Raw genomic sequence first — 22,988 nt, forward strand, 5'->3', positions numbered from 1 at the left:
TTTTTAAATCAAATGAATTTTATGAAATATACACCCAGCATCAAAATAAAGCAGAACATGTCCTTGGAAAAATGTTGCACAATAAGGTCACAAAGCACTGAAACTTTTACAATGGCTTTTCTAGCATTCGCTCTTCTCTCCAGAATGCTCAGCCTCCCACCATATTTCCTCCCTCCCTTCTCTTTTGTTACAACACAAAAAAAATCAATTTTATACATTTTACATCTGCAGTCGATCATAATTCATGCACTTAATCTTACACAAAAGAAGGTGAACTTTCTTCAAAACAAAAAATATCAAAGCCTACAGAAAACTCCAGAAATCAAGTAAAATGCTGTGATGATTAGAACTCTGTCAACTATTTTGTGTATGTACATGGTTACGTGGGATTTTTAAAATGTAATATTTAAACTCTATTCAAAGAACAAAGCTGCCTCTTATTGATACAGAATTACTTGGCTTGATCTGGTACCAAAATATGCTGCAAAATAAAAAAAGATGTTCCAATGCTGTAATTCAAAGTGTTTGTAAATAGAAATTAATCCTTCCACCTCTATCTAACCTATTGCCTTCTAAATGGTCTGTACCTCACCAGACCTTACAGTATTTTAGCCTGCAAATATCTGAAATTGCAGCATGTCCTTTTTAGTCTCCCTCTATACCTGAAATGGAAGCAGTCTCAGCTGAGGTGCGTCCAACACAGTCCTTTTCCAGGTCCAGTGATTTTTCCCTGAGACTTCATATCTATGCACCAATAATCTTTGTACTCCTATCAAAGGATACGTACATCAGCAACAACACCAAAACTGTCTCTGGAGTCACTCCCAAGACACCGATCTTTGGTAACTATTAACTGAATTTCCTTTAAATCTTTTGTCAGTTTAATGGGACAAAACAGAATGAGAAAAGGTGTCAAGGTTTAAGATGATCCTCTGTGCCAGGTCTGCAAGATTTAAGAACTTATGTCTGCAGAACACGGCTATATTTGATGAGCATGTAACAGCAAAAGGAAAATTCATCAAAATACTGCATTATTAAAATGAGCTTAGATGGATTTTAAATTGAGAAGTCACTATGAGCTATTAAGACCCACCTGATCAGCCATGAATTTTAAGAGGTTAAGTGTGATGGAACTTATATAGTGGGACTCAAAGTAATACACAGCTGAATGTGAGGGGCAGAGTTGTCAATGCCAGCATAATCTGCTGATGCAACCATACACAGTGATGCACTTCTTTAATCTTAAGACTTCATATGTTGGTCAAGAACAGTATCAAATTCCAGTCCACAAAGTCTAAGGGAGAGAAATTCCTGTGGCTTGGTCCATTAGCCCTGTCTGAAGGCTTGAACTTTGGCCTTGATCATTGTTCTTACTTGTTTGAATTTCCCTCAGGATGAACAGCTGACTTTCAGATGCTTGGCCCAGTCTGGGGGGCGCAGGGAGTACCCTGCTCTCTCTGCAGCCTCCTGCCTCTGAAAGGGGCGTTGTAAAACCTGCTCCAGGAGCTGAACCTGGAAGCAATTAAAAATGGGTAAGTTTTTATATCAAATGTTTTCTGGTAAACAAGGAAAGTTTTTTCCACTTTGCCTTTTGCACCCTCCTGGCTTCAGAAACTATCACATTAATTGCTTACTATTATTAGTAACACTATTAATATAGTCACTACTATTTGTTATAATTAACGCTATTAATAAACACAGTGTTTTTATTTAAAATGTTTTAATAAAAAATAATATTTTAAATAGCAATTGGTGTTATATGATACAATTTTGGTCAAAATGTAGTACAGTTCAAAGTGTAAAAGCAAAAATTGTTTCATTAGCTGTTACGCCAGTTATTATTAAATCTGTCAAGAAAAAAAAGATAATTTTACCTCTGAGAAATCATTCAAATTAGCTTTTCGTACTGCTGATTCTGCCATCCAATTCCTAAGTATGTATCTAGGATTAATAGCTGAAACCAAGAGTAAATAATGTTAAATTTAGTTAGAGATATTCAACAAAAAGAAAACAGTCATTGAAACATACTGCTGAAATCTTAAGAAGATTTTAATTTGCAGAGCAAGAAAAAATGCATGAAAAGGAAAAGGAATTCATCAATCTACTTAATTCTATGAGTTGCTAAAAGGATTTTTGAAACTTGCACTATCAGTAGTGCCAAAGTACCAAACAGAAATCAGAGCAGCACAGAACATGACATTGATTCAGGAAGGATTTCCTGTCACGAACACCAGCACGCTTTTCAAGTGCCATGAGTTTACCATGGCCTAGGTTCCTGCTGTGTTGATGGAAAACATTTCAACGTTGTCAATACCTTCCTGGAGATCACAAAAATGAATACTGTATTATTTAATTTAAAAAGTAATTACTAAGATATGCTTTAAAATATATATACTTAGATACTCCTTCTATGTCATGTAACAAAAGTTTAGCCATAAAAGCCTTTAATGTTAAATTTCAGCTGTATTTTTTAGAAACTACTTTTTCAACTTTCCTTTTAATCTCCTGGCTGGGGGTAGGCAGAGGTTTTTCCACAGCTGTCTGTTGTATCCTTTTGGAAACTCTCATGACAACTGCACTGCTTCCCTGCCTTGTTTCAGTCTGCTTTTGTCTAATGAGCAGGAGAGAGAATGTAGCAACACTGGAAAATGAAACTGCTGAATTAGTAAACCAGGATATATCCTACAGCAGAGCCGCTAACAACTTATAAAAGGAGTTTTGTCAAACTGTCTGCCAAGGACAATTCTTATAAGGCCACATTGCTCTAATTATCAGGTTTTTAGCAGCTTATGTCAACGAAATTCTTATTTTTGTTCTGAATTTAAAGGCTAGAATTCTACTAGTGATGACCTACCTAATGATCCAAACAACATTACAGAATAATTTTAACACTTCAAGCCTGCTTTGAAGTTGTAATTTGCCATTGGTCTGTATATTTTCCCCAAATCAGAAAGCATTTATTACATTAAGATATTAATTACTTATCCCAAAGGGGTTTCACCCATGCACTTGAAACTAAAAGTCTGTGATTTATGGACATACAGAAACTTCATTTCCTTCTCATTTTACTGATGTCCCAGTAGGTTTTATATGAATAAATGTTAGTTTTATATGTGAACAAATGTTAGTTTTATATATTTATTTTTAAAAATACATAGAGCTTTATAAATATTCTTATAAAAACCCTTAGAGCATATTTGAAAAAGGGTATTGGAAGAAGCAGAGGAATCATCAAAATTATCATCTCAAACTTCCCTCTACTCAATTCCTTTAATCAATTAGTTATTATTTTATTTACAAATAATATATTAGAAGCGGCCACAGATATTCTTCTTTTTCACATCCCACTGTACTTACACATACTAAAAAAGCCAATAAATACAACTGTCTACTGGGAGTCCTGATAACCTCTACACAGGCGTAACACTCTGCCTCAACTGCTAAAAAACAGTGTTTTACTACTTGGCAAAACAATTTACTCTGGCCAAGTATTTGACTTAATCCAGTAAATGGGTTATCAGTAGTGAAGTGTGATAACTATTTAAAAAAATATTTTAAAAGGTGAAAAAGTCGACATATGACTCATTCAAAAAATGGTAATTCACATTAGAGCTGTGAGTCATTTTAGCAGGAGAATATTTGTCCCAGAAATAAATTCTTAACAATTGAAAATTGACAGGTTTCACAGTGGTTTTAAAAATATCAGTATTTAGCAGAAGTGACAAGATAATTATGAAAGAGTAATGCAAGCCAGGTAAGAAAAGGACAAAGCAAAAGAACTTTTGTGCCCTTATAAGTATGATCTGGTCTACTTTTTTTACATCCTTCTTTTGTAAAGAAATACAATTTTAGACTTAGATTGTCAAAACTTTTTGATCAGCTCCAGAAGAACTAAGTTTAGGCAGTGCAAGATAAAACTCTGAGAACTGAAAACCAAATAAAGGGAGAAAAAATAAAAATAATGAACAAGTGATGACTTCAAATGATTCAAGTTGATGTACTTTGAGAAGTGAGATTTTTTTAATGACACTTACTAACAATTAGGGAAGGGTGATGAATAATGAGGTGTTAATGCCAATGTATTCAAGGTCAGTCAAAGACAGCAGTACACAATTTAGTGTAACTTCCCAACCCAGTTGAGAATCTGACGAGCCAGGACAGTTCTGTCTTCAACATGAAATGCTGGGTAAAAATGCAGAGTTGACTGAATTGAGACGGATTTCTGCTGGAAGTTGTGCTGTCAAGAACAGCTGTTACAAGCAAATGCTCAAACAAACAAACAACGAAACAAAAACTGAAATCATTTTAAAGAGACCACAGGGGCATCTAAGCAATCTATTTAAATGCATGGATGTAAAAATGTAAAAAAGAACAAAAAAATTCCCAAAAACCTCTGTAAGAAATTTCAGTCACACTGTAATATGGAGCAGCTGGCAAAAATCCAACAAGGGTTGTTGATTTTAAATAAAACAGTAACAAACTAAGATCAATAGCCTATTATAAATTTCTGCAGCTCTACAGTATGAATAGAGAGTGATGGTTGATTATAGGGAAGAAAACTAAGTGAACCATGAATCTTTGTAGATCAAGTTTTGACTGCTACCAAAACTAAAACCATTAGCACAAGTGTGATTTTGGAGGCAAAACTTTTTCTGTGTTTCATCTGTCTCCTGTACTATGAGATCATCTGAGTGCACGTGGAAAAACATAATGGTGGTTTGCAGAAGATCATTGACAAACTAGGATCCTTTCTGATTTGGAATAAAACCTCAGAATGTCATGATTTTCTCTAAAAGCAGATTCAAAAGATACAGAACAATAAGAAGTGTGTTTAGACAGTTTTCAGCATTCAATTTTAGCTGAGGAAACAGGAGCTTGAAAACTCAAAATGATAATTGAGCAAAGGGCCTCAGAAACTCACAAATGAAGCTTCTTAACCCTATCAAAAAACAAGATAATAAATATTTCTTCTTGGTAGCACTTCTCATATTAACTTTCTAAAATGCATACAGCATTTTAAGAAGTATTCTTTAAAAAGAATAGAGCCTTTGTTAGAAAAAGGAGATGAAAACCTCAAACCATAAAATGTTTTACAATCTCATTACCGAGAGTCAGTGCCAGCTCCTGCCATTTTCATAGCCAATCAATTGGGGCTTTAGAAGAAAGTGGCAAATCAATATCTAACAAAAGAGTGCAGCCATTTCCATCCTGCTTTGCAGGAAGCATCCTGCAAAGCAGTGGAACAGTGAAGCCTCTTGTGCAGAGTTTGATCAGATCCTGTAGTTCCTTCATTCCCTTTTCCCCATTGATTTTCAGTTGCTCATTTTCTCTTACAGGCAAATTTCACAAATTTACCACAGCTTACTGCAGATCAAAAATATCTCCTGCTGAACAATTCTTGGAGTTTCATATCCACTGTTTCTGCTGTGTTACCTAACTGCCATTTTGTGTTTAGAATAACTTGGAGAATCAAAGCACCATCCTTTGCCTTCTATGCCTAGATAGACCTTTCACAAGGAGTTTTTTCTCTGGGTGACAGAAAGAAAAAGTGTGTCCCTGTCAGAAATCTGAATTCTGTGTAGCATGTAGAAAGGACAGAGACAGAATGAAGGTACAGTGTTACAAGATTTGCAGCAGCATAATTAGAGCTTCTCCTCTTCAGAAAAGTACTGTATTTTAGTTCTACCCAAAAAGAAAAATATCTAACACTAAAGAAACATATGTAAATAGATATTTGCCATCTGCAAGCATATGATTCCTTTGGATTGTTTTACTCACTTGCCATTCTTGTTCTTCTTTTGGCATCTGAGTCACCATTGTTACTACACATGAAAAACAAACGAAAAGAAGAAAAACAGAAAGCACTTCAGCTAGTGAGGGTTATGCTGATTTATTTTTAGAAATGTCTTATTTGACTTCCATTAAAATCATTAAGTGCTCTGCTTTTGTGTTTGGCAGAAGCTCTAAGAATGACTAGACTTGGAAAAGTGCTCACTTTCTTGTAGGTTTTGTGCCTTGTGCCTAGATTTTGTCCACTAAGAATTGCATTTACTGAATAAAATTTCCAAGTACCTGATACATATTTATGTTCACTACTATTAGCCATGCATACCATATAGAACTAAGAAAAAAGGTTAGATTCTTTATTGATTTAACACAAAAGAATCCTATGCATTCCTATCTATGCAACATCATGGTTTCCAAACACAATCTGTGTATTTGCAACTCTTCAACTTCCATTCCCTGTCACCATAAAGCAATGTTATTACACAATAAATAAATAAATAAATAAATAAATAAATACAGCAATTAAATACTATTCATTCCTATGTACTTGCAAAGGCTGTTTGTGATTCTTGGACTGAATCTGTGGGATTGGTATTTTAAGGAAAACTGTTAACCAAAGAAAACTGATGAAGGACAAAGAACAGAAATTACTCCTTCCATGTTATTTTTATGTACCTGTGTGTCAAAACAGAACTAGAACAGTAATTATTTTTGAATCCAGCACAATCTAGAACCATGAAGACAAAAAAGACGTATGAAACCATGTTTGGGCCAGTTTATTAGACTCACTAAAGACTATGCAAAATCACTGCAGATTAAAGTTGCCTGCTTCTGGCAAATACACACTTCAAACTGCAGTCAGTCTTACCTGTTTAATCTCAGGACGTACATAGTAACCCATTCGGGAAATAATTCGTGTTTACCCAGATCCTTGAGAGCCCAGAACTCCTAAAGAGAAAGAAACATTTATTGACAGATAACCAGAATTATTTTCCTGTTAAGCAAAAACCAAAGTAAGCAACAAATACTGTGTTTTAACCCCAATTGAGAACTAAGCCTCACATACCCAGTTGCTCATGCTCCCCCTCAATGAGGCTTTAAAGTAAGGTTAAAACTAAGAAAACTCATGGGTTGAGATAAGAACAGTTTAGTAATTAAAATAATTCAATAATAACAATAATAATAGCAACAATAGCAATGAAAATATCAAAAGGAGAGAGAAATAAAACCCGACAGAAAAAAGTGATGCAAATGAAAAAACAATTGCTCACCAACCTATGCCCAGCCAGTTCCCAAGCCAGTTCCTATGCCCTATTCCACCCAGCTCTCCCCTGGTTTATTTGCTGAGCGTGGCACTGAGTGCTGTGGGATATCCCTCTGGCCAGTTTGGGTCAGCTGTCCTGGCTCTGGCCCCTCCCAGCTTCTTGTGTACCCCCAGCCTCCTTGCTGGCAGAGCACCATGAGGAGCTCAAAAGTCCTTGACTTAGTGTAAGCCCTGCTCAGCAACAACTAAACCATCAGTGTTGTAGCAGCATTATTAACAACCTAAATCCAAAACAGAACACTGTACTGGCTACTAGGAAGAAAATTAACTCTATCCCAGCTGAAGCCAGGACACTGAACAGTAAAAGGATTTAAAAGGCAAACATATGATGACCCTTCAAAGAATTTTCTCCCTAAACATTCTACTAGTATCTTTTCCTCTCTATTCAAATTATTTCTTTTTGCTAGCATGACACATCCATAAATAATCCATCCCTGCTATGAGAAATTTTACCTAAACACCTCTAGCACTTCACCCCTGTTTTTCCTTGGCTTATTGTCTGACCTCTTTCATTTTTTAAGGTACATAATTACAGGATTCACTCTCTTCTGAGGCTTGTACATGGGTCAGATGGATTCACAATTTTTCATCGAAAATTGTGCAATAAACAAAATATATAAATAAAGGTGAAGAGAAAGTGAAATTAAAGTCTACAGGGATAGGGGAAAACTGAGAAGAACAGAGACAGCAGGAGAGGAGACAGAACTTGGAAAAGGCTGACAGCAAGAAATCAGGGCTCAGGGTTACTGCCTGCAGTGATGGACAGCAAACACAAACTAGGCCTCCCCGGCTGAGTACACTCAGCTAACAGCTGCTTCATATTCCTCAGCTGAAAGCAGCCAAAGCTCACAGACAAAAAATGAACTTGAGAGAAAGAACAGATTAGGAAGAAATGGACATAGATAAAAGGAGGTAAACAGCACATATTCAAGAAAAAAAAAGGAAGGGAAATTAAAATAAGAAGAAAAAGTTTTGATCCCATGTGGGTTTTTTGGTTTTGGGGTTTTTTTGAGGAATAAGAGTAAAAAATATATTAAAACTCTATTTGACCATAAAAATGAGCACAGAAATGATTAAGAGCTGGGAATCAGGCAGGTGGATAACAGGTGAGTGTGAGAATCAAGCATTTGTTCAAAGGTGTGTAGAGTTAGGCTGCTTTAGGAGGAATTTCAGAATGTTTTCAGTTAATAATAAACGTAAGGACTCCTGCAGTGTTTCCAAAGAATTCTGGCACTTTTAGATCAATTTTGGTACACAGCTGAAAAAAAGTGATGTACAAATCAATATGAAAACTTACTCATAAAAGTATTGATGTGTAAATAAAGAGAGGTGAAATTACTTTAAAACTGAAATTCTTTAAAACAATGAAAACTTTTTACCAGCATTAAATTGTACTTGTTTTTCCACATCAGTTTTGGAACTCAGAATTTGTGGGCTACATCATTTCATTGCAAGGAAAAAAAGAGATCAGGCTGCTACCAAGTGAAGGTTGGAAATGACCCTTGGTGTAGCAGCAGGGTCACAGCTACACCACAATCACTGGTTCCTCAGCCAACACCTTCAAAGATGGGGAGATAGAGTTGCCATAAATGGAAAAATCTCTTGGGTTCTATGGCAAAAATACCTTCTCTTACAAACACACCCATCCTCTTATCACCCTCCTGTGCAAATGATTAACTCCAAAACTCCTGGGTTTTTTTGTTGCTTACCTCTAGAGTATTTAATCTTTTAAACTCTTCATGGCTTCAAGTTCATAGAAAAGGTCAGGATAGACCTTTTACTTAACAGAAGAAAACAAGGAAAACCAGAGTATTTGTTCAAAACCACTTAATTATACTTGGGAAAAGAACCATCAACTCCTCATTTTCATTCCGTGTTTTACATAGTCATCCTGCTGCCTAAAAACAACCTCCTAAGTCCACCTGCTCTCGTTTTAAACTGGCTTCAAAAACAGACATAAATCAGATGTTTGGGGAAGACAGTGAAGCTTCCCAGGCAAAATGAACAATATTCATCACATGGAAAAGGCACTGTATTAAAGAATAAAAGAAAAAAAATCATTTTGGCTCTCATAAAAAGGTTATTTTCTTTCCAGAATAGGTTGCTTTTCAGAACCATATTACATGTTTCCTTTTCAGAATTTCCCTTTTGCTTTTTTATCCAATTATGACTTGCCCAACATCTCAGTCCAGTTCAAATATTTCAGCAGTATTTCCACTTTCAAAGATTCCATTACATCCAGGGAAAGCATTTTAAATACTCTTATGTCTTTAATATATGGTTATACTTGGTCCTGAAGAATAAATTTAGGCTAAGTTAGCAGCAACACAGGATGGGATAGCAGGCTGAGCAGGACACAATAGCAAAGTGTATTCTTTTGCCTCAGGTTACATTTAAAACCAATCTCATCCTCAAGGAAGAGGAGAGGCCACTCAGGGCAGAGTTCTAGCAGTTTATGTTGAGATGGGATCTCACTTATCATTAGGTAGCAAGATAAGCAAATACGTCTGAGAGCAGAGGTTTAGGCCACCTGCTAAACCCACGTCAGGAACAGTTTGGTTGACCTGAAGCTGAAATTTTCCTCATGAGCCCTGTGCAACTTTGCTTGTTGGACAAAAGGTATTCTTAAACAAAAAAAGGAGATGAGGGGGAAGAAAGTTCTTTGTAGCAGACCTGCATTAAATGTGAGGAAAATCATATTCCCACTTGTGTATGAGTATTTATGATTACTGATATTGGACCTGTCCCAAAGGCTGAAAATCTGATTTTCAGCGTTTTTCATTAGCACTTTTCATTCTCATGTCCATCATTACCAGACGCAGGCCATACAAGGAGTGGTAGCCTGACACAGGTGTGTTAGTCCCTCTGTCCCTTAATACTGACAGAGTAACATATTTCCCAGATGAATCATGGCTTGAGATAACCTCTACTATATTGAGGTTATGCTCAACTTGATTTACTCTTCTTGTATTAAGTATTCCTAAGATTGGGTGCTTGTATTTATACCTCAGGAATATGGAGCTCCTTTAACTGGTCTGCAGTAATTTCACTCAGCTCTCGGAATGTCATTGTAAAATCAGCCTTTGTATCTTCCATAATCTAGTGAAAAAAGTTACTTCTATGAGTGCTTCTCAAGTGTGGGGGGTCAGTTCAGACATTTGCCAACAAAATAAGCAAAGTAAACTCACTTTTAAGAGGAAAGCAATCAAATAGTTATCATTCTCATTCTCCCCAAGAAGACCCAATTTTGTTTTGAATAGTTCTGTAAAACTGAAAATAGTAACAAAGTATGGAAATTGTGAACATTATATATTTTACAGTATTGTGACTAGAAGTTTTCAGTTCTGAAAGTGCATACCGACTGTAATAGTGCTCACCATACCCCTTCAAAATTTGGGAAGCTCTGCAAAACAAAAGAAATGTCAAGTTCTAAGGAACTAAAATGCTGCTTCAGGTATAATCCTGCTAAACAATGAAAATTTCTGACTGCTGTCTCAGAAACATTGATATTCTGAATCATCTGGGATCTGTTCTTCATTTGAGAATCTTTACAAAAGGCTACTAAAATATTACTTCAGGAAGATACATGGTCTTGCTTAGTGTCTTACAAAACAAGCTAGACAAAATTAGAACAGAAAACAATGGGCAAAGGTCCTACCTTAGGTCCTACCTATCTAATACCTCCCTGTGGTCCTATTTTGCTACTATTTATGGCCAACAAAACTTTTTCTCCCCATCCTCCAATCGTAATCTGGCCAATAATTAATCCAGACTCAATTTCCAGTTTAAAAAAAATATTTTAAAAGCTAATCCCTTTCTTTCCTAAGCATATGGTGATTACAGTGTCTCCCATCTCACTCGTTCCTTTAAGCATTATGATATTTTAAGGATTACTTACAGCTGCTTTTGCCTGGGATCCAATAAAGGTTTTAGAGCTTGTAACAGCTTGCTCAGATTAAACTGCCCAACACTTGCCTGATTTCCTATTTTATACCTCCTTTCATCATCGGATGTGTTTGGAACAAAATCTGTTTCAAACAAAACATTACTTTTCCATGACAGAGTAATTACAATAAACAATCAATGTTAAAACATTGAAATACATTAATTTTATACTTACACAGCAAACTTAAAGAAGACGTGAAACTACTAAATACTTAAAACAGACCACAAGAATACATATTTAAAGGGAATTAACTCAAGATCTATTATTTGCAAATCTAAGGAACACATTCTTCACACATAAGTTCCCATGTGTCACAAGTGACATTTTCCTACCTGAAGACACAAGATGAATTCAGATGGTTAACCATCTCTGCATTAAAAACACTGTCTTTTAGACTTAAACCCAATATTTTTACTACATCTAGTGCTACTACTTAACACATAGATTAAACAAACAAATCTCCAACTAGATTCGGGACTTAAATATTTATGGAAAAGTCACACATATGGTAAACATGTATTTAATAGGCCACCTAAGCAAGGTTTGTTTAAACTGGACAAACAAGCTTTGTATTCACATAAAAATTAGGCCTAATGTGTTCCAATGTGCAAATGCATTATCTGGGAGATAGTAAGTGCCTGTCATGCAAGTTACAAGTATCCAGCAGTAAAATGTATGCCTATGTACAGCAGCAGTCTCTGAGGGGACGAGTGGGAACACTCAGATCAAACCCAGACAAGCTGATCAATGCCCACAGCATCGCCCGAATCCTCAGAGGACACTGACAGCAAATGGAGCTTCAAAGAGAAGACTTGTACCTCGTCTGTCAGATCTGCTGAGTGCTTCAAATCTGAATTTCAACTCTAACCCCTCTCATCAGGCTCCAGGGTGCTGGCTGGACAGAGTCAGCTCTCCTCACAGCAGCCTGTCTGGCCCCTTGTGTTGGACTTGTGACTAAAGTAGTGCTGATGGCACAGCAATGTTCTACACACTGCTCAGCAGGGCTCTGTTCTCACTCTATAACCCCAGAAAATGAGGCTGGGGTGGGTAAGAGGCTAGGAGAGGATGCAGCTGGGACAGCTGAGCCCAGTTGACCAAAGAGATATTCCACACCTATAACATCATAATCAGCAATAAAAACTGGGGGTAGTTTTTCCAAGGCAGCTGATGCTTGGGGATTGACTCGGCATCAGTCTGGTGGTGAGATATGGTGAGTGATTGTCTTTGCATCAACTTGCTGGTCACCTGTGCTCTTTTTTTCCCCTTCACTTATGCAAATGTCTTTATGTTAACCCATAAGCTTTTTCTTAGCCTTGCTTTTCCATTTCTCTCCCTCAGCCCACAGCAGGGAGGACTGAAAAATTGGCTTGTGGGTCCTTAATTGCCAGCTGGGGCCAAACCACCCTATAGAGAAAGATCTAAAAGCAAAAAAGCCCCATTTTGTTCAATACAATAGAAACAATATGACATTTATTCTCATGACTTTTCCTTAATTTGAGGCTGCAGGCAAGAGAACACATAGCAAGATAACCACTGCTGATTCTGAAGTTAATTCAGTTGCAAACTATAAACAATATTCTAAGAATATACAGTTATGTACATACTGAACCTGTATCTATCAATCCCCGACTGACTGAGTTAAGACTTTGAAAGAAAGGTTACCATAACTGTGTAGGTTTGATTTCTTTTCTTCCAACATATAATTGGCTGCTGTGACTATAAAGCTAGAGCTTCCAGCAATACACAGTTTTTAGTTTTCTTGCCTTCTGTTGTAGCATCTATTGAATTGATGGTGTTCAAGTGGAAACAGTCTCATGGAAATGGGTTTAATAGTAGTATTTCATTAACAAGACTTTTAGTCCTTGAATTCAACCTATATAGTGTATCATAAAACTGGTCACTGATGCAATTTTTCCCCCCTAAAATTCTTCTAACAGTACACATGATTTTGGTTTTTCTGCTAATAATGAAAGAAGTTTTCATGCAATGGAAACTATATCATTTAATATAAAATATTGTTTTAAGTAAAAAAAAAAAAATAAAAACAGGTGCTACACTCACTTGGGTCATAAGAGTCCATAAATCCAAATGGACCATAATCTATTGTTATGGACAATAAACTGAAGTTATCTGTATTGCACACACCTACAGTTCAACAGAAAGGAAAAAAGTTAAAATTCCACCTGAACCCCAGTCTCTAGGCAATGTGCCATGAAACAGATCCACTGAATTTAGAGAGCTCTCAGGAATCAGGCTCTGGAAAATGTACCCATCCCTCTGCCCCCCGCCCATGCCCACAGGACACCAAGGCTCGTGGTCCGGCCACTGTTTTGGGGTTAATCCCACAAATCTGCAGAAAGCCAGACACCTCTGCCTCCTGTGCACTGAAAAAGGCTGGGGCTTTTTGTGGATGGATTGAATTCAGAGCAGTTAAATCAAGCAGTTAAACTTATACATGGCATCAATGCCCTGTCTTTGTACACTGCACTGTTACAACAGCTCTGAGGATTCTTGCTCCCCTATACTGTCACAGCTGTGCTCTGAGAGATCAGACAGTGTAACTCTGTTACAAAAGCCCCTGGGTAACAGATAAAGCTGTAGGTGAAGACATCAGCACAACTGACAACCAAGGTGACAAACAAAAGCCATTTTTAAGTACATTACTGTAGTGTCCCTCCCCTAAAGCCAATGCCATCTGGCACCTTACCATGTGCAAACCCCACAGACATCCACAAGGAAATGAGATTTGCAGTCTCTGACACGACTGTAGAGAAAAATTCCTAAAATCAAACACATCTTTTACTTCAAGTTCTCTGTATCAAAAATATTGAAATACATAAGCATTTTATTCACTTTAGAACTAAGTAATACATTCTATTTTTCAAATTTATGTATCTCTCTGTCAGGACTTGTCATCCCATTCTAAATTATGTGAATGCATAATAACCTTATCCAGCGAAGACTATAGTTAAATAAGTATACACAGATGCCCTTAAAGAAATTAAGAAGCAAAATTTTAAAAAACCCAAACAAACAAACAACCCACCAAACCAAACAAAAAAGACACTATATATACTAGACAGTATACTAGAATATACTATATCTACTACATTTACATTAGCAAAAGCCCACTTCATCACTCCATGACCACTCTTGACTGACAACCTGAGCAGTAGGAGAATAAAACACAACAGAAAATGGAAGCCTCACAATAAACATGTCCATAATGGAAACTGGTGAAAAATGTTCATACATGACTTTGAGAAAATAAAAAAAAATCAAGAAGCAGATTTTTACTGCAGAGAATTAACAAACTTTTGCTAATAAAACCTGGAAGCTTACTTCAAATTTTAAAATCTTGTAAAACTTGAAATTATGAAGACCTTCCTGTAATTTTTGTTCACATGCCTGTGGAAAATAAGAATGACTCTTAAAAAAGACTTACCAGGTATCTGTTTGAATCATTCATTGGTATTGATGGAAAATGTTCCTGGATGATAAAGTCTAGCAATCTTCTGTAACAGCAGAAACAGAATTCTTTAACCAAAACTGGTACTTTGGAACGGAACATTAAAAATTCTTGTTTTCAAACAGCAAAATGCTCATCTACAGCTTGCCACAAATAGTTAAGAAAAAACTGTCTGTTTATTCCAATGAATATTAGATTAAGCTCTTCCAAATGCTTAAAGGTAAAACCTAAGGTTGTAGTCATAAATACAACTGGAGACAGCCACACAGGGTTAAAATTATCCCCACACTAAATCTCCAGAGCATACCAGGACGTGGTTTTGCATGCAGCAATATCCATTTCTTAGGAAAAAAAAGAGTTTACATTTCCAAAAAAAACAGTATAAGATTACAAGGAATAATCATTCTACATCAGAATTCTCACAAAGAAAATGCTGTGGCTGAATTCTTATGAAGTAGGGTTACTTCCATAGTAACTGGCTGTTCCCAAAACAGTGCTCCACATTCCTACAAGACAGGCTTAAGGAAATGGGATACATGCATTAATATTTGCAGAAAAACATGTCACAGAAAACTGAGAAATGTAGGAACTTACACTTCCAAATTACAAGTCTTTCCAAAACAAACGAGTCCTCCCTAGTTAGGGAACTACTTAGTTACCAGAACTACTTAGGTATAGAACTTTCCCCATTTTGTAAGATTCAGGCCTTTAGAAACATCTCAAGGGTTTTACCCTTGTGAGGTAACATCTTTGGTATGCTTGTATAAAAATAGCAGGTTACCTTTTTAAATTATGTAATCTTACTTGCTAAACAATTTATGTCAAAATTCCATCTGTATACATGAATTCTGATGTAATTTGATTGCTGAGAAAACTATTGCAGTTACTATGAAGATTCAATTCAAACCTTAGTAAGTCCAGTTCCCCAGAGTGAGCTAAGATTTCCAAGGATCCTATACGAAACCACGATTTGGCAAGTCGTAGCACTATTGCACCTTAAATACAGAGACAAGTGTGTTTAAATGTAAACAGAGCATCAGCAAAATAAAACAGCTCCACAGCAAAAGCCACCATGTGTTGTTTCTATAGACACAGAGTTTGTATATGCACTGTTAAACTGGTATTTTTGTAAGTATGCCTAACACATAACAGATGAATATGTATAACATTATTTTACTAACATGCATTTTAATGATAAAGCTTGATTTGCTATCCCGCAACCACAGGCAAAATTCTGTTAGTGCATTAATACTAGAATCACTCCAGAAATGCCAGCCTCAAAGAAAGAACACAAACAGATTTTTCCCCATGCTGTGCTATCTCACTCTTTTTCAGAGCAGGTGCAGATGACGTAGCAATGACATGGCCACAATTGCATTCCACCCATCCTGATATTGCAGTCAAAACAATGGAAAATTTCCCTAGTTTTCAATGTCATTTTTGTAATGGGAACTGAAAATCGAAATTATATTCTTGCAATACGTATGTCACAAGCACAGAAGACCTGTTCAGAGCCTTCATTTCTTCAGCCAAAATATGTTTCAGATTGATTTTCTCAAGAGAAGTTTTATATCTTATTAAACAAAATTAAGCCAATTTATTACTTTCTACTACACATTTTTTCATGGAGAACTAAGTTACAATGTTGTAACACTATATGTTCATTACCTCTTTCTTTCTTAATATTTCCATTGTAAAACTGGTCTCTCCACACATCATCATCACTTACAACTAAGCTGTGGCAAACAAGAAATGAATGTTAAAAGTTATCTCAGCAAAAATAATTCGTAATAAAGATCAAAGTGGTATTTTATATAAATTCATTTTCTTCATAAAAAGATCATTTTGATGGCATACCTTAGTATTTACAAATGACACAGGCAAAGAAGATGCTGAGGCTTACCAAGGTTCATGACCAAAATGCATTTATTTTGTATTTAATGCAATGTTGTCCAATTTTATTACTCTCATTGTTCTTGGGAAGATGGCTGCTCTCAAAGGAGCAGCGCATTCACTTGGAACCTCAGTGACAGATTAGTGTGACTGTAACATTAACTAAGTCACAATTTCCCTGGGGACAACATGAAAATTTTGAGGAGAGAGAAATTAGAAATCAAATTGTTGGATCAGGTGGACGTTTCCCTTTGCATGAGCCAAAATTATCTCAGAAACTTTGGGGACAGGTCTGTGGCCCTTAGCAACCACTGCTGCTGCTACTTGGACTTTTATAACCAACCTCCTCCTTTCATTTGCCTTAAAATTCTGCACATCCTATAAATTTTCATGTTTATCCAAATATTGAGATCTGTCAGAGTTTGATACTTGCTTTAAAATATTGCACAACTTAGATTAATTCTATGAAATAAAATACATAATTTCATTCTATTTTCTATTCTATCAGGAAAAATCAATCCTCACAAACTATGCAAGGGCATCATGTTCCTCCAAGGTTAACAAGTAGGAAGTTTCCTCCTCAAAGAAACTGGGATTACACTGACAACCCAACCTGGTGCCATCTTCTGAAAGATCTTAGGCCCTCAATGGCTCAGAAGATTCCTTGTTCAAGAATCTATCAGGAGGATAATTAAGCTCATGTTGTATAATTCTTCTTTATCTTTGCTTGTTGATAACTAGAAAATATTAATCTATTCAGGAGAGACATGAACCTATTGGAGTGGGTCCAGAGCGGGGCCACAAAAATGACCAGAGAGCTGGAGCACCTCTCCTATGAGGACAGACTGAGAGAGTTAGGGCTGTTTGTGGGGAATATGAGGAGACCTTACAGCACGTTCCAGTCCCTAAAGGAGGCTACAAGAGAGCTGGACAGCTACTCCTTACCAGGGCCTCTAGTGATAGGACAAGGGGGAATGGCTGTAAACTAAAAGAGGGCAAGCTTAGATTAGATGTTAGGAAGAAGTCTTTTATCAGAGGGTGGTGAGACACTGAACAGGTTGCCCACAAAGGTAGTAGATGCCCCATGCATAGAAATATTCAAGGTCAGGTTGGAGGGGGCTTTGAAGAACCTAATCTAGTGAAGATGTTCCTACTCATTGAGGGGAGAATTGGACTAGACCAGTAAAAGTCTCTTCCAACCCAAATTATGATTCTATTATTCAAACTATAGTTGGGTGGCATGCTATTTGATATTTAATCCAGTTATTTTATATCTGCTACCTATTAGGTAGTTGAAGACAGCAGAGAAGACAGAACCAAATTTTTCTTTGAGGTACACAGCAAAGAACAAGAGACAAACCTAATACTCCATTCATAAATATGACTGAAGGCAGTCACAGTGCTAATTCCCAATAGTTAAATTTTGGAAGTTCACTAGATTCTGGTTTTACATACTTGAACACTGAAATCTGTCCTGGGGTGACCTTATGATGCTTGTACCCCTAACTGTCTGTCCTTTTTATGCCGGATATTAAGTTCTGCACCTTCAAGACTGGTTCTGAGATGGAAGGGGGGAAAAAGAAGAGCAGAGTTTGTTTTCAGAAACCGCACTCACACCCCAGCATTCCTGCTCATGGACTGTGTTGTCTGCAGCATGGACAGACAGCAGGACAGAGCTCTCCTTTGCTTTCAGTTAGGCTTTTTTAGCTAGCAGAGGCAGAGAAGTGCCCTGGACCGTGGCTTTTCTTTTTCTTGGAACTGTTCAAACCTGCTCTGGACTGAAAACACGGAGGGACACCAGGAGCTCCCACCTGTGGCCCACCAGGACCCAGGATGGCATTTTCCCGCACTGGAGGGACTGGTAAGAGACTGAGCAAGCCGAGCTACACCCCAGGAAAAGGATTTTCTGAATTTGCCATCTCTTCAGAACACTAAGAGATTTTATTGTTTAATATTATTCTCTTTTTTTTTAATGCTTGTGAATACTTTTCTGGTTAAATAAACAGTTTTTTCCACTTTTCTCCAAGAAAATCTTTTCCTGAGCCAGTTGGGGGAGGGGCCACTTCAATCTACTTTCTAGAGGGACCCCTTTGGAGGTTTCCTCCCAAATTTGCCCTAAACCAGGACAAAATTTTAGAAAGAATTCAGTTGAACCAAAAATGTGGGAAATCCCAATACAAACATAAATATGTACAAAAGGCCATGAAAAGAAATAGCATGATGTCTTATCTAGTGCAGTTGCTTGCAACAGTAACTGTGGGTTCAAAACTAAATTACTGTTATATTCAGTATTTTTGAAGATACCTCGTAGCTATTCAAACTGTATGTTCTGTTGACTGCAAAGAACAGGCATTGAATTATTTCAGGAGGGGGAAAATATACAGAAATAAATCTCCTTTTATTGGAGCTGTACTCATACAAGTAGAATCAGGGTTTGTTGGGGTTTTTTTAAATACTCATTTGAAACCAATTGGTATGTCTGTAGGATTATGTACAAAAAGCTCTGATATAAATGAGATGGAAGAAGAAAATCTTAATCCTTCACGAGAAAACAAACAAAAAAAAAAAAAAAGAAACAGGGAATGAACCTCAGACACTAACAAAATATGGTGTGCAGCAGAGCACTAGGGGACAGAAGGCACAAAAGTTGTGCCACTAAACTTTACAGTTTTGAACAGATCTCTGCCAGAAAGGTTGTTTCTTTTTCACTGTGTAACTCTTAGCAGGCTCTCTGCAAAATTCCTACAGAATACCAGCACTACTTCTATTGCAGATAAAAAATCCACAGGGGCATCAACATTTAGTTACTTTAGTTAGTATTTAGTTGAGAGCTGGGCAGGGAGCTGAGCAGCCACCTAAACACACATTCCCACTAGAAAAGCAGCTCTCCAATGGTCCCTATAGTTGGTAAGTACCGTTACTGGAGAGAAGGCAGCAGCAGACCAGCTGTACACTCACCCATAGGAAACAGAGCACTGAAATCGCTCTTACACCAAAGAATCAGCAACAGCACTCACACCAGGATGGATGGATGGATGGATGGATGGATGGATGGATTATATCCCTCCCCACCTGCTGTCACTTAAGGGCTTTAGTCCCAGTGGTCTGCCTGCTGCTCTGCATGAAAATCAAGCCCTATGCAAGTAAAACTTGGAAAACTATGTATATTGGCTCAGTTTTTTGACTTAATGCATAACACCACTCACTGGTAGTCCCAGTATGTGACTAAAATGGTACTGTATGAAGTGTTCTGTATCTGGTAGTACAGTCATAAACTGTAGAATCCCATTGGGAACACAGTACTTAAAATTAATAGAGCAAGCCAACCTGCTGGGGGTTCTGGGATAAGCCATAAGGTTTTTCCTCCCACTTCTGCCAAGACTTGACAAGACCTCTGTTAAGTGCATCCCACCAGCCTCAGTACAACAGCTCCCCATCGGGAAGAATATGGCTGTCAGCTGGGGTTTTTCCAAATTAAGTCTTGCAAACAGTCTGCAGAGCCTGTATAACAGTTGAGAGAGCCAGGCATTTAACCAATCTGCCAGCAGAGAACTGAAGCACACTGTGTGCTCAGTAGAATTCGTGCCCAGTAAACGGGTAATTTCATACTGGTTTTGCACTGAACAGTTTGTTGAGACGACAGCGAAGAGAGGCTCTAACCTGCCAAATGATTTCCTGCTGATATTCAGACAGATTTAAAGTTCTGCATTAACAGCCAACAGCAAAGAGTCTCAAGATGAAGTCAGTGAATAAACCATCAAAAATGTCATTTACAAACACTGCACTTTAACAGAGCAAATGAGTTAGAACTAATGCTAAAGAGATTTGCAGACACTTTGCAAATACAGACACCTAGCCATGTGGCAGCTGAGTACAGGCCTTTTCTGCAGAACATTTGTTTTCTTTGAAGCCTGAAACGCTGCAGTGCAGACTTGAAGCTACTTGGAACATAAAATGAACTTGACATTTTAAACAAGATCACCTGAAAATATTCAGTTACTTGATTCTGAGAAAATCATCCAAATGAATGAATCTGTTAGTCTCCTCTGGTTCAGACAGAATTAATTTAAATTTTTTTTATGAGATCTCTCTCTCTGCTCCAGGGGTGTTTGCATAGATAAAGAATTGAGAGTAATTGCCTACATTCAGTTCTACCTCCAATATTAATGTTTGTTCATATTGTTGACAATTTTTCCCAGCAATCTTGAAAATGACAAAAATAGCCACTTTCAACATTTTCCTAGTTGGCTAGATTCTAGAATTTGGATTAATTTTACAGAAACTAGTCTTTACTACACTAAAGCTAAGTAGTATTTCTAGAATAAAGCAAACTACGTGATACAATTAATTGCTGGAGCTTATTATTATTGGAAAGTTTTATCCAAAAATCTGTGGAGAATATATTCTGTTCTGATTGCATACATATGAAGAGATCTTTCATCTTGGAAACTAACTGTCCTACTTTATTGATGTTCAGTGAAACTCAGTTACAAAATTACCTGTAAATTAGTATACTGTGAACAGAGGAAAGAAAAATACCTAGCAGCTCTGCTTGTAGGAATTCCAAGATAGTGCATTGCCTCACTACATAAAAACTCCCGAACAGAGGAGCGAAGCACAGCTCTTCCATCACCATTCCTATGAAGAACAGAGAAATAAGGAATAGGTCATAAAATCAAGGTAAATTTCAAAAAGAAAACATTCAGTTTTAAAGTACATAGAATAACTGCAACTTACCGGGAGTACGGGGTCTTTCCTGACCCTTTAAGCTGCAGTTCCCACCTCTCACCATGCCTGCAAAAATACCATTGGCATTTCTAACAACAGACCTCAGGTTAACCATGATCAGCTAAACAGAACATAGAGCTCAAGTGGACACTTAAAAAAAAGTCACACCTGTTTGTATATACTCCGACCAAGTGGGCTCTTCCATCCCCCAGCTGACCTGCCCAGATACCAAACTGACAAAAAATTAAAATCGAGTTACTGTCCTTTATCATTTATAGAAGTTGAAAAAAATACAGATTAAATCTAGGTCCTCACAAAAGACACATTTGCTCACATTAAAATGTTGATCCCTAAAGCTGTATTTCTACACTCACTTCAAAAATGAATCAGAAAACCACAAGAAAAGAGTAATACCAGCAATCCTCTTTTTTTTTTTTTTTTTACCTTCCAGCTATGATGTACAGCTACAGACTTGTCTTTTTTGTATAATGAGCCTTTAAACCCACATAGCTTGTTTTGGCTTTTTAATTGGAAATGACAAATGAAATTCTACCATTCTTCTCCATGAATAATCATAGCCATTTCAATCAAACTTGAATCTCAGTAATCATGTGTTGCAGTGAGGCTCTGTCCTTCTCCACTCCTCTGAGCTATCAGTATCTATCACGAAGCAGAGCTGGCCAGGCTGCTGGGGTGCTAAGCAGACTCAGCAGCTAATGAAAGTTAAAAAGATAATTCACTTCAGGCATAAACAAAAGCAGAGCAAGTAAACAGGGCACTGTGGAAGGATATTATAGTTCTTTTCCACCTGCAGTCAGTTATGAAGAACAAGTCTGCCATCAAAATGTTAGTAAGAATTCATGTACTCACAGGCACATACTCATGTACTCACAGGTATTATCAAGGTGTAATTCTCAAGAAAAGACCGACACAATTCCACCTGGAAGAACGAGTGCCATCCTTACCTGGTGACCCCCATACCTATGGGCCAGCGGAACAGACCCAAATATCACCTTCCCACCACTGATGAACTCCAGAAAATCAGACGATCCTTTGACAGATACATCAAGATCCAAAATATTTTCAAGAACTTCCTGGAGAAAAAAATAGTACTTGAACATGATCAAATTTTCAGTGGTAATGAATACGTTTTCTCTACAGATTTTATCATTAAAAGACACCTCACAATACGTTTTTTTCTTTAAAGTATATACTGAGAAGATGTTTCATAATAAATAGCTCATTAATATTAAAATATACTTTGCTATGTGTGCTAATAATTTCTACTCATTACAGAGGAATAAAAAACAATAGCCAACCTTTGAAACAGCTACAAGACGAACTTTAGATTTAAAAGGTGTAGGATAGACAACTGAAAAAATGCAGTTTTTCACATTACGGACATAATTTTCTTGGATCACATCAACTGGAAAAGGATCTGTGAACATGAAACAGGCAACAAACACTGTATGAAAAAGTAAAATTAATCATATTATTCTTAATGTGTTTCCTCATAAAGCCATCCAAAATGCTTTAAAAATAATTAAAACTTGTAACATTACAACTTTGCCAATGTATATTAAGTCTTCATGAAAAGCAAGCCCAAATATATTGAGCGTTTTATTGTTTGGAATTTCTGAAAAGGACTGAATTCTGCAGTTAAAGAATCTACCAGGGCATTCTAGTTTTAAGATCTAAACCATATCTAAGAATAGATTGAATAGACTGTGACTAGAACAGTCTCAGGGCAGTTTGATGTTACACTCAATTATATCCACCCTAAAAGATATCTGTAGGACAAAGAGAAGTACAGCTTTCCCCACAAGTCAACAAGGTAGTGC

The 22,988-nt window shown here is 36.9% G+C and overlaps 1 protein-coding gene across 1 annotated transcript in view; it reads right to left on the minus strand.

Moving 5' to 3' along the window:
- Window positions 1-22,988, minus strand: part of LOC136298504 (protein adenylyltransferase SelO-like) — a 24,259-nt gene continuing 1,271 nt past the window's right edge. The window contains exons 2-19 of the mRNA XM_066199247.1: window positions 22,467-22,585; window positions 22,113-22,241; window positions 21,316-21,380; window positions 21,157-21,213; window positions 20,959-21,057; window positions 16,195-16,262; window positions 15,434-15,521; window positions 14,503-14,572; window positions 13,765-13,837; window positions 13,119-13,202; window positions 11,010-11,139; window positions 10,470-10,514; window positions 10,300-10,381; window positions 10,118-10,210; window positions 6,656-6,735; window positions 5,779-5,822; window positions 1,875-1,954; window positions 1-1,512 (exon numbers count right to left, since the gene is read on the minus strand). Coding sequence (XP_066055344.1) covers window positions 1,390-1,512; window positions 1,875-1,954; window positions 5,779-5,822; window positions 6,656-6,735; window positions 10,118-10,210; window positions 10,300-10,381; window positions 10,470-10,514; window positions 11,010-11,139; window positions 13,119-13,202; window positions 13,765-13,837; window positions 14,503-14,572; window positions 15,434-15,521; window positions 16,195-16,262; window positions 20,959-21,057; window positions 21,157-21,213; window positions 21,316-21,380; window positions 22,113-22,241; window positions 22,467-22,585 — 1,529 coding nt within the window. The 3' untranslated portion in view covers window positions 1-1,389. The remainder of the gene's footprint in view (window positions 1,513-1,874; window positions 1,955-5,778; window positions 5,823-6,655; window positions 6,736-10,117; window positions 10,211-10,299; window positions 10,382-10,469; window positions 10,515-11,009; window positions 11,140-13,118; window positions 13,203-13,764; window positions 13,838-14,502; window positions 14,573-15,433; window positions 15,522-16,194; window positions 16,263-20,958; window positions 21,058-21,156; window positions 21,214-21,315; window positions 21,381-22,112; window positions 22,242-22,466; window positions 22,586-22,988) is intronic.

This window comes from Chamaea fasciata, unplaced genomic scaffold (genome assembly GCF_029207755.1).
Source record: "Chamaea fasciata isolate MVZ Bird 193981 ecotype frontalis unplaced genomic scaffold, bChaFas1.0.hap1 SCAF_1, whole genome shotgun sequence".
Taxonomy (NCBI): Eukaryota; Metazoa; Chordata; class Aves; order Passeriformes; family Sylviidae; genus Chamaea; species Chamaea fasciata.